The sequence below is a fragment of the Crocodylus porosus genome, unplaced genomic scaffold, assembly GCF_001723895.1.
Source record: "Crocodylus porosus isolate Cpor-Errol unplaced genomic scaffold, CroPor_comp1, whole genome shotgun sequence".
Classification (NCBI taxonomy): domain Eukaryota; kingdom Metazoa; phylum Chordata; order Crocodylia; family Crocodylidae; genus Crocodylus; species Crocodylus porosus.
The window spans coordinates 35,276,222-35,287,444 of record NW_017728914.1 but is presented as its reverse complement, the minus strand read 5'-3'; the positions used below and the strand labels follow the sequence as shown (position 1 = coordinate 35,287,444).

Genomic DNA, 11,223 nt, shown 5'->3' with positions numbered 1-11,223 from the left:
AAGGTGGGTGGTTCAGTACAGGAGCATCCCCTACTGGGATGTGAAACACTAGAACAGGTTGCCCAGAGAGGTGGTGGACTCTCTATCCTTGGAGGTTTTTAAAACCCAGCTAGATAAAGCCTTGCTTGGGACGATCTAGTTGTGGCTGGTCCTGGTTTGAGCAGGGGGTTGGAGTAGATGTGACCTCCTGATATCCCCTCCAATCCTCATTTTCTACAATTCTCTGACTAGGTCACAGGCTAAGAAAAGCACTTCATTGCATGATTTCTTTATGTAGTGCTAGCACCCAGGAGAGCCAGGAGCTGGGTACTTTCTCATGTGCAGTTTGCTTATATCTAAAGTCAACCAATGCAAGGTAAAGGACAACTTCCCTTCTGCAAAGCATTCATAGGATTAAACACACATTGAAGACAACCACAGGGGCACAGCCTAGAACCCAGAAGTCCTTCTATCCTGGGGTAGCAGGGGCTACTAGTGGCTCCTTTTCCCCAAAAAGGGTGAGGTCTTTTAATGGCCTTTAATACAGATACCTTAGGAGAGCTAGTCATCTGTCTCCTTTGGACCCCTATCTGTTGATTACATAGGTGTACAAGCAAGGATAAGGCCCCACCCATCTTAACATGCTGTGCCCAGGCTTAGCTTCTGCATGGTTATCATTTGTTGGATTTAACAGGCAGGCTTCTACTTCTGGTTCTCTCTGTTCAGGCTGCTTCATCACCCACTTCTGTATAAGCATATACACAAGAAGCACCATGAATGGACAGCCCCTGTGAGCGTAGTCGCCTTGTACAGCCATCCAGTAGAGCACCTGGTAAGTGGATACTCTGGGGGCTACTGCCCAAGAACCAGTCACATAGGCCCCAGCACAGAGCAAATGCAATGGAGACCAGCTGCCCACTTGCCCCTTTCTTCTGGGGAATCCCATAATGGCAGGAAAGTCCCAGTGTAAGGCCTTGTGACCTTCTGTACAGGGCCTCCCGCGTGCGTGCTACTTCTGGAGATGCAGCTAAGGCCAGGATTTTAGCAATGGGAAATTACAGGAAACATCATGGCAGAGACACCGGGGGGGAGGGTTAGAGGAAAGCAACCTCCGAGTGTGTACGGCAGCTAAATACATCCATGTCTAGAGTTGCCCCCCGTGCTGAACAGCATCTCACAGTTGCAGTTTGGAAGGCTAACACCTCCCTCCCAGCCTTTCCTAATAGCCGGTGTCCTTGGCTGAACGACATCACCCATGATCTGATGTGGTGTCCTGGGCACTCACAGGAGTCACAGAGCTGCATCAGGGTCATGGCTCCTGCAAAAGCATAGGTGCATGCACTAGCTGTGGGTTTTTGTCTAGCCACACAACATCCAGGCAGGGTATAGGCTAATGAACATACACGGAGCTGCAGGGGCATGTCTGCACGGTAATAGCATTGTAAACTGTGCATAAGGTGATTTCCTGCTCCTGTGGGACAGCTTGATAGGTGGAGGGAGGCAAAGATGAAACCTCCTGCTCAGAGAGCAAACAAAGAGGCTTGCTTTCTGGCAGGGGAGATACCATGAGGGGGTTATTGGTCAAGGTGGTTTTAACTGCCTGGCAGGGGAGACCCCCCTACTCTTCTCAGCCTTGAATGACTTGGTGTAGTTAGAGGGTGAAGGCTTGTCCTGTGCACTGTGGGCAGGCTGACCTCTGCGAGCATCTACAAATGCCTCCAAAACACGAGGATCTCTGCTACCCACTTTATGGTCATGGGGCATTGCTCTCTAGCTTGCTCCTTTGGCCTTTTGGAGCAAGGGGCAGGCAAGACTAGGGGGTTTCTGAAGGAGCCTAGCCTGCAGCAATGGGCTCAGGTGGATAAAGTATATGGGCCTGGTGCAAATCCTGTTGGTTCTTTGGTGCAGCTGTTTCAAGGACAGCAAGATGCACAAAGCAGGATCTCTCTCTGGGACTGCCCCACCACTGCTAACAGACAGGTCCCAGCCCCTGAGGGCAGCTGCAGTGAGAAGAGATGGCATTTGGACCAGCTGAGCAGAGAGTTTAACATGGTAGGCTTATTTTTAAATCTTAGCTCTCCAACATGTTGCCTGTGATGGTTGGGCCACTCCTCCTGCGATCCCATATCACTTCAACTACGTTGTGGGTCTGCATTGCACTCGTGGTGACAAGCATCTCGCACTGCGGCTACCACTTGCCCTTTCTCCCCTCGCCGGAGTTTCATGACTTCCATCACCTCAAGTGAGTCCCTTATACCGGCTCTGTAGTGCCTCTTCTCTGGGCATGGGGTCACCCCATCCCTGGTGGATCTGAAAGTGGTCAATAAGTAAAGAGAGCCTGTGAACACAGATGAATTAGCCAAATAAGGCAGTGCAAATATGCTTTTAGCCTTAACATGCATAAAGCAGATGTAAGAACTGAGTGGGTTACGCTGCAGAGGGCTGGCTTCTCAACCCAGCTCAGGGACTGATGCTTTCTGCAACTTTCAGACTCAGCACTGGCTTACTGTTTTCTGTGGCTCTTGGTCAGTGAAGCTGGACTCCGAGCTGCAGAGCAGAAAACAATAGGCCCCTTGGGTTGTACCAAGGAAAGAGGGCAATCCGCAGCTCAGGAGACATTGCCGGGGCTGTTGCAATCTCCAGCATCAACCATCTGTTTGCAGAGGATCTTCTGGGCAGGTGGACTGCTGCTGTCTCGAGCAGCGGGGGAACGCTGTACCTGGCATGCCTGTGCAACAGGGAGGGAGGACAAAGCCAGGCACCAGTTATGTATTTTGCAGTTAGGTAATGCTTGGCCCATGTCAAGTGACACACATCCAGCAGTAGCCCATTTTACAGTAAGATAACATGGGTGGAGAGACTGCCTAAAGACACATAAGCAAGGAGCATCGTGGCTGCAAGAGGAGCTCACCCAGATCCCTGGCTCCTGGGCCTGTGCTCAGGTCACTGACCAGTGCCGTCTCCATCGTGGCTCCCCCTGCCCTGTAGAAATAAGGAGGAAGACTGTTCAGCGCCAGTCTAAATCCAGGCAACATCTGAAGCCCTAGCCGGCGCTCGTACTAGAGCATCATCTTCTCCCAGGAGTAGGGATCCCCGCAGACCTGAGCCAGCTCGCAGCTCCCCTGGCTCTGGGAGTGTCACATCTGAGTGTGAAAGAGGTGCACAGTGGCTTGAGAATCAAGTGTAGATTGGGGTCTCCATCCCAGGTCCCTGCTTGATATGGGGATGGCAGCAAAAACCCTCCCCGAGTCCTTGAGGACAGGTAACACTTCTTGCTCAACATCCTCTGCCCGGCCTCTCTAAGTACCAGACCAGAAACGTCCCGGCAGGCTGCCAAGCAGAGACTGGGTTAGCTCAGGAAATACTGACCAGAATGGCTGGAGCTCCACATGGGAGATGGGGTCCGAGAGCAGAGGGAAAGTGTCTGCACCAGGCTGTGCTTATCACACTATAATTGTGTTACCTGCACTTCTTCTCTGGTCACCAGGTTCAACCAGTGCTACGGCGTCGTGGGGCTCCTGGACTATTTGCATGGAACGGACATGCTTTTTAGGCAAAGCCAGGACTGTAAGGGGCCCTGGGCCTTGCCTCGTGCTGGAAGCATCCCTGACTCCCCCGGGAAGGCGAAGTGAACCCTGCTGCTGTCCAGGAGCTTTAGGTCTCAGCACCACATGAGGGACTCAGGATGATTATTGCCCAGTGATGTGCTAGAGAAGCAGCTATTAAATTAAAAAAGCAAATCACATGCAGTGGAGTTTTGCTCTTGCTTTCCCAGAGCCGCCACCAGCGCAGCCTGTGCTCAGTTCTGCTCTGGGCCTCACGGCAGCTGGAGATCCTCCAGGAGCGGGCGCAGGACCAGTTCAAATGGTCTGTGACCCATTCCCAAGGCAGCCCAGAGATGGCTGCTGCTTTTTGATCACCCACTTGAATTGCAAGCTTCCATTTTCATGTTGGGAGTACGTTAGTTTTACCACCCGCGTTAGCCAGGATTTCCCAACCAGCCTGGCCACAACCTGCATTCGGAGCTGTGCTTTGGTGACTGGTGCCATCCCCGGGGTGTGGGGGCATTGACTCTGAAAACTACCTAGCAATTAACTAAAAAATACGATAACACCCAAATGAGATGTTAGATGGCATCTGTTCCCACCCTTGGCTCCCCCCACATGGCATATGCTGCACGAACTGGAACCACTGACTTGTTTGACTGTTAAAAGCAATAGGCAACATGAAAAAACAAAGCCAAGGTACAAGAGCCTTTCCTCAGAGCCACCTGGAGCTCTGTAAAACAGCCAGTTACAGTCATAGGATGTGAGGGTTGAAGGGAGCTCAGGTCACATCTAGTGAAAGCAGGACCAGCCCCAACTACATCATCCCAGCCAAGGCTTTGAGCTGGGCCTTAAAAGTCTCCAAGGATGGAGATACCACCACCTCTCCGGGTAACCTGTCCGTGTATTACTACCCTCCTAGTGAGAAAGTTTTTCCTAATATCCAGCCTCAACTTCCCTTGCTGCAGCCTGAGCCCACTGCTCCTTGTCCCGTCATCTGCCCCCACTGAGACCAGCCCAGCCCCATCGTCTTTGCAGCCCACTGCAGGGAGGTGAAGGCTGCTATTCAACCCCCCTCGGTCTTCTCCTTTCCACACTAAAGCAGCCCAGCTTTGCTCAGACACTGCAAGGCTGGCCCCCCTTCCCAGGGAGACTCGCCTCACTTGGAGCACAGCGCAGCAGGCAGGCAGCAACCCGGGAAAACTTGGTGCAGCAAGGGAACACAGTCGAGAGATGCTGTCCATCACCACCCATACTCCTCAGCTCTTTGGTAGGGAGAGCTGTGAAACGAGCTCGTTTAGCCCCTGGCTGTTAGGAAGCCATTATACGATTGAACACATCCCAGTAAAGCAAGATGAGGGAAGCAGATGCCAGAACCAAGATGCATGGGCATGGCCGGTGGAGGTCCCAGGACAGGAACGAGCCAGAAAGTGCACTGGATTGAGCTTAAGCTTTCTTTGGACAACTCTTCAGGAGCTCTACACTTACCTCGTGCTACTACTGGCCTCTCGCCTTCACGAATACCCCATGCACCAGAGCCAAGTCTCTCCCTGCGGCACACAGGCCAGACAGCATTCAAATCCTGGCTATGCTCCTGCCACTACTTGACACCCACCTCATTCCTGGAAAGGGAAAGCACCTGAATTAAGAGCCCAAGCTGCACGGCCTTTTGAAGTTTTTATTTTTATACATTTTTTGTATTAAAAAGGAAAAAGCATAATTACCACAAATTACAAAGGACTAAAGCATTACTAGAATAATGAATCACATCAGCCTAGAAAGCAGATACTCTGAATAATATTAATGTTATAATACAAGCTCTCATTCAAGTATTTTACATTTTTTTTCCTCTTTTTCCTTTTTAACTGGGGTAATGATTCTAGCTCATGGGTCAAGATTATGTACTATCAACAGAAGATGGATCATGTACAGTGGGCCATATTAACAAGATTTTCCCTCCCCGGTGATACATGGTCTGTGATGCGCCAGTTTAAATCTGTCTCTACAATAAAATGCAGCGGAAGAAGGTTGCTCACGCGTTTCTTTTTGTTTTCGGGAGCCGAGGGCTGAGGTTGGGATGTCCACGAAGCCCCTTGGAGAAGGGCAGGCAGGTCAAACTAATAACCCCTTTTGTCCTAACCGAGTCTGAGCACACGGACACAAAAAAAACCACCCACCGGATCTCATCCGGAAGGCAGGTTCTTCTCCGCTCAGCCTCGGGCAGCTCAGAGCAAGACTTAGCATGGGGGGAAAAAACGGAAGAGGACCCCCCCAGTCGAGCTCAGCGTCCCAGTCACAGTGGCGTGGCATAGGGATCGCCACCCTAAGTGCAGGACCTTTCTCCGGGGAGCAAAACAAGGGGCTACGGTACGGGAGAGGTCGGCTGCCCTTCTCCATAGGCACACAACGCTACTTCGGGAGGGAAGCAACGCCAACTGCTCTCCCACAAAGGATGGCGTTGGCACAAGCCAATATGCTGTACCAGACTGATGCTCTGGGGTGGTGCAAAGTGGGAATGTAGCACTGAGGAAAGGGGAGGTTCACCAGAGTACGCCCGACCGGACACGGAAAGGGCTACGAAAGTGGACAGCGGAGGGGCTCGAGCCCGTGCCCTTTTCCCACCCCTCGGGAGCTTCCAACACCAAGGTGTGCTTGTCACAGATACATCGGTCCTATGTTCAAGTGTCTTCAGAAAGTGAAGATGTAAACTACGCTTTGAAACATTGCCTCTAGGATTTAAAAAAACAAAAACAAAAACACGTATGTCACTCCACCCGATCCACATCACTGAGATGAAATGCTTTTCCAAAAAAAAAAAAAAATTAAAAATAAATTCATTTTGCGTTACAGGGATCAGAAACAAAAACTCAGCGGAGCCAGCAAGGCATTTCCCATCACGTGTAGCAACCCTCTCCCTATGAAGAGCCTAGCATTGATTGGAAGAAGTGAGCTACCGACAAAACCAAAGTCCTGGAGAAGAGACGCACAGAGGAAAGAGCACGCTGCAAACACAATCTGCGACACGTACAGGTCTCCACGGGTGGGGTTTGTGTTGCGGTTTGAGAAAATGAAACCAAATATCCGAGAGGCGTTAACAGCGGAAAGGCTCCCCTCTGCGGCGTTGCACGTGTGCAGGAGTACAGCAGGGGTGGTGCAAAAAGGCATCGGATGCCTTTTGTTACAGTACGGTCGACCGAGAAGCAAACGAGGGGCTGTGGAATCCACTGATGACGGGCGACGAGCCCCCCGCGGGGAGGCAGGGGGGCGGCAGGCGGGCCCCAAGCCACCAGGTCTGGACCCGGTCACGACTGCCAGCATTTATGAGAATGGCATTCGATGCACCGGGCCCCAGACGGGAGACGTGTCCCATCTTACGCACCCAGAGAAAACCCCTGGGAGCGGCGTCGGCCAACCGCTCTCCCCGGGGCAGCTGGGAGGACAGCCGCCTTCTGCTTTGCAAACCGTTTCCTCGGGTCAACCTCAGCTCGGGCCTGCCCGGAGACAGGAGGCAACGGCTGCTGCCGAGCCAGGGGCCGCAGGACGCAGGAATCCAAGCCGTGGACCCGGACAGGCGCAGACCCCTCAGAAACAGCCCGAGCGAGGCAGGAGGGTCGCGACGGCCGGCCCCATGCCAGGAGCAAGGCCACGCTCCTTCCCGGGGAAGCCCTGCCAAAGCGGCCCCCTCTCCCCCCCGAGGCATGTGCCATCTCCTCTCTATATACATAGTTATATAGTGGGGCAGGACAGGGCCGTGCCTGCAGAACCGTCTCGTCTCCCCTTAATGCAGACGCTGGCTTTCGAGCAGTGGGTAGAGCAGGCTCGACGGCCTCGGCTTCTTACAGTCTGCAGGAGGCAACGCGGCCGCCTCTTTCTACCAGTTACATCCACCTCTCCCGCCTCCACTAGTCTCTTCTGTAGCAATGCGAGACATAGCCCATCAATACCCGCCTCAACAGCCATCTATTCCTCAACAGCCTGTGGATCGGGGCTGCGGTGCCATAGCTGGGACCTCGCTTCTGGCCACCCACCCACGCCGAGTTGCATGACCACTCGCTGACTTAGTGGGGAGAGGATGATGCTCTGGGCTGAAATCTGAGAGGGTCTAAACCTGGCAGATTTAAAAAAGCCCACAAAACTCTAACCTCAAAAGCAATCAGCTTGGATTTCTGGGTCCCCTGGACCGTCTCTGGCCTGACAGCCCAGCAGCAGCAACGGCCGGAGCAGACCGGCTCCTCATTTCCGATCTGTTCGGTTGCAACGAGGCAGGTGCTTGGGGGGAAGGAGAATGCATGACCTTCCAGACAACCTCCTGCTGCTCCAGGCTCACCCTCCCCACCTGGCTCCAACCCTCCAGGATTTAAGAGGAGGTTTGAAACCAGGCCCCACACCGGGATGCCCTGCTGCCCCAGACAAAGCCCGGGGAGGCTTGCACATGGACGCCAGGCCCTCAAGCAGTACCGATTGCAGGCTGGTGTGTCAGCAGAGCCAGGGTGTGAACTGAGGGGTTTGCAGGCCTTGGCTCACTCGCAAAAGCAGCACCTCCTGTGCAGGGTCAGTCTGAGCAGCACCTTTTGCTGAGCACGGTCCACAGACTGCTCACGGCCGCCTCCTGCTACACAACACCCACAAGCAAACCCTCAGCTGCTCGGGAGCCCCTGCCCAGCACATCGGGCCCAGCTCTCCTCTGGGCTCCAGTGACTCTTCCCTGCAACTCTCGCATCCCTCCATACAAAGCAGCAGACTCAAGCCCCGCGCAGGCTGCAGCACCCCAACCGTGGAACACGTGGCAGGTGAACAGCTACCCTCTTAAAACACTGAAAACAGGTAGGTGTACGCTGCACCCTCCAGACCTGAGGCTTCCCAGTACCTGCTCACTGAGCAGCCTCCTGTGCTTTGCAAGGACAGTGCATGGGGCACACGTCCAACAGCAGAGCCCTGGCCCTCGCGGATGGAGGCAGAGCCTGGGGTCATGTAAGCACCTCCCCTGCACTTCCACCTTTGCACCAGAAGCCTGAGTCCCCCAGCTTGCATGCAGCTTGCCTTGGGGGCAATTCCTCTCTTCTACCACACCACTGGCAGGCTCAGCCACTTGGTCCAAGACCCCTGAACAACTTTGCTCCTCAGCCGTTTCCTGCTGCATTCAGCCCTGCTTGCCTTGCCTGGCTGGCCCACACAGACCCAAACCCTGGAGAGGACAGGTGGGTAGACACAAACCCTGTGCACCCATGGAAACCTGCAGAAGAAACCAGGGAGCCACCTTCCAGACTCACCTTCAATACAACCCTACCTCTGCCCAGCATGTGTGGCACCGGTCACCTGCTCCAGGGGCTTCTCTCCTCCACAGTGAGGAATCAGTCCTTCTCCTGCCACGGCTGCATCTCCCAGTGCCCCCCCCAGCATGACTGTAACAGACTGAGATGCCCCTGCCTAGGGGGCTGGCGGGAGGGGAAAGACAACAGCGGAGACCCTGCGAGTCTGAGCGAGGCGACAGCAGGGAGGGCACTACAACAGTATATACATGTATCAGCATCCACTACGGAAAGCACGAGTCCTGGAGGACGCTGCTCCTGCCGGAAGCGGGGCCCCCAGCTGGGCTGCAACGGGGGCCAGGTCGTCCGCGTGTCTGACACCACATTCCCCGAGGCCACAAAGCGGCATCGCAGGGCGTTGCCGGTCGGCCCCGCAACGAGTCTCTCGGCTGGAGGCGGGGAAGAAGGGGGGTCCCGGCCAGCGTCGGGGAGGGGAGCCGGCAGGTCTCCGAGTTCCAGCTCCACCATAAGGCAACTTTTTTGTTTGTTTTGAATGATTATTTCCAAGGAAGCAGCAAAGGGAGAAGAGTCCCCACAGTCCGGGGCTCCGGTTGGTTGGTTTTCCACGTGCAAGTCGTTAAGCGAAAGGAAGAGAAAGCGCCCGGGCCCGGGCCCGTCTCTGTGCATGCCCGGCGGCACTTTGGGAGGGGGCTCCGTACAGCGCTCCCGGCCCGCAGTCCGGGCGTGGAAGGCATCGGCCGAGCTCAGAGGGAGGCAGCCCCCGCTTGGCAAAGCTCCTTTGGTTGACTTCCAAGTGTCTGCGGAGGAAGGGCAAAAATCGAGGGGAGGCGAGGCTGATCCCGGGGGTCACGCTCTGGATCTGCTGCAGCCCCGGCAGGGGTAGGCGCCGGTCTGCTCAGTGACAGGGCTCCACGGGGTCGCAGCCAGCCCAGAAGAGCCAGGAGGTCGCTCCTGGGGGTGGGTGGAAATCTCACTCCTCTGGGCTGCCGGGTGGCCGGAGGCAGGGTGGGGGGCGGGAAGGGGCTGCGTGGAGCTGAGCGGTGGCAATCCATCCCGACGAACCTCGATCAATAATTTAAAACTTGATATATATATTAATAAAAAAAGGGAAAAAACAAAACCTCTCTCCCTCTTCCCAACCCACCCAGAAAAAAAGAAAGAAGCTAAGACATTGAAGTGTGGGGGTCTGGCTCCGGCCGGCGACGTACAACAAGCAGAGGCGGCTTCGGCATGGGGAGCCTTGTCCAGCCGCGAGCGTGTCGAAGGGTTCCCCCAAGCAGCCGCTCCGCTCCGCAGGCGCCCGCCTCGTCGCTCCGTCCTGCCCGCCCCCAGCCTCACTCACTCACTCACTCACTCCTCCCCTCCCCGGTCCGGCTCCCCGCCAACCCCTCGCCCGGCAGGAAGCAGCAGCTCGATAGTCGCTACTTCCCCAGCGCGTGAGGGTCCACAGCTGCCGTGGCCGGGGCAGGCTGGCTCGGGGGTTTGGCATCCTCTCTGGCGGAGGCAGGGGGCTGGCTGACCGGCTTGCTAGAAGACTGGGACGGGTAGCGCTTCCTGCCGTCTCCTCCGGCCGTCGACGGGTATCTCTTCTGCCCGCCTTCCTCCCCCATGGGCGGCTGGAAGAGACCAGGCGCTGGTGTCAGAGCGGCTCTGCTGCGCCTAGCGCCGCCCGGGGCAGCTCAGCTTGGACCCGCTCCCCCTGCACCCAGGGCTCCAGGCACCGGAGGAGAGGGCTCCAGCTGGCTCCAACATGCCCGCCGCCCAACCCTCACCCCCGCTCCATCACCCACACAACCGTGACCTCTGCAGCAGCCTTCATGGAGGTCTCGAACCCTCCTTTCAATCTTGAGCTATCAGACCGGGGAGCGCACGGAGGCTCTGGGCCACGGCAGGCTATACTGCACAGGGCTTGGACTCATCCGTCCCGGAGAGCCACTGGCCTGCGAACTAACGGAGCAGGAGGGCAAAACGTCCCCCCGCTGCATCCTCACCGTGCCTCAAGCACGGAGTGCTTTCAGATTCCCAGTCTGACCCCACGTGAGATAAAGGGCAAGCTCGGCCTCGTCCTTACCAGGGGCAGGCTATAGAACCAGAAAACGAGGGGGGGTCAAGTCACACCTAGTCCAACCCCCGCTCAAAGCAAGACCAGCCCCACCTACAGCATCCCAGCCAAGGATTTGTCTACATGGGTCTTAAACCCCCTCCAAAGATGGAGACTATCACCTCTCTGGGTAACCTGTTCCGGGGCTTTACTATGAGAGTTTTTTAATATCCAACCTCAACTTCCCTTGCTGCAATGGAGCCCATTGCTCCTTGTCCTGTCATCCGCCCCCACTGAGACCAGCCCAGCTCCAAGTCCCCGGGTCTAGGCCCCTGCAGCCCAGGAACAGAGCAGACCCTCCCGCCACGGCTCACACTCCGCACCGGGT

General features: G+C 55.7%; 2 protein-coding genes and 1 long non-coding RNA gene across 4 annotated transcripts in view; 1 reads left to right on the top strand and 2 right to left on the bottom strand.

Moving 5' to 3' along the window:
* Positions 1-3,724, top strand: part of FAXDC2 (fatty acid hydroxylase domain containing 2) — a 14,688-nt gene extending 10,964 nt beyond the window's left edge. For both annotated transcript variants that reach the window (XM_019535267.1, XM_019535268.1), the window contains exons 6-8: positions 706-811; positions 2,055-2,221; positions 3,467-3,724. In XM_019535267.1, coding sequence (XP_019390812.1) covers positions 706-811; positions 2,055-2,221; positions 3,467-3,611 — 418 coding nt within the window. In that variant the 3' untranslated portion in view covers positions 3,612-3,724. The remainder of the gene's footprint in view (positions 1-705; positions 812-2,054; positions 2,222-3,466) is intronic.
* The window catches only part of LOC109310196, a 14,896-nt gene extending 6,204 nt beyond the window's left edge, over positions 1-8,692 (bottom strand). Inside the window, exons 1-2 of the long non-coding RNA XR_002101154.1 lie at positions 7,957-8,692; positions 2,841-2,843 (exon numbers count right to left, since the gene is read on the bottom strand). This is a non-coding gene — a long non-coding RNA (uncharacterized LOC109310196). The remainder of the gene's footprint in view (positions 1-2,840; positions 2,844-7,956) is intronic.
* A 617-nt stretch (positions 8,693-9,309) lies between these two features.
* LARP1 (La ribonucleoprotein domain family member 1) overlaps positions 9,310-11,223 on the bottom strand; it is a 64,372-nt gene continuing 62,458 nt past the window's right edge. Inside the window, exon 21 of the mRNA XM_019534741.1 lies at positions 9,310-10,410. Within this exon, the coding sequence (XP_019390286.1) occupies positions 10,216-10,410 (195 nt within the window). The 3' untranslated portion in view covers positions 9,310-10,215. The remainder of the gene's footprint in view (positions 10,411-11,223) is intronic.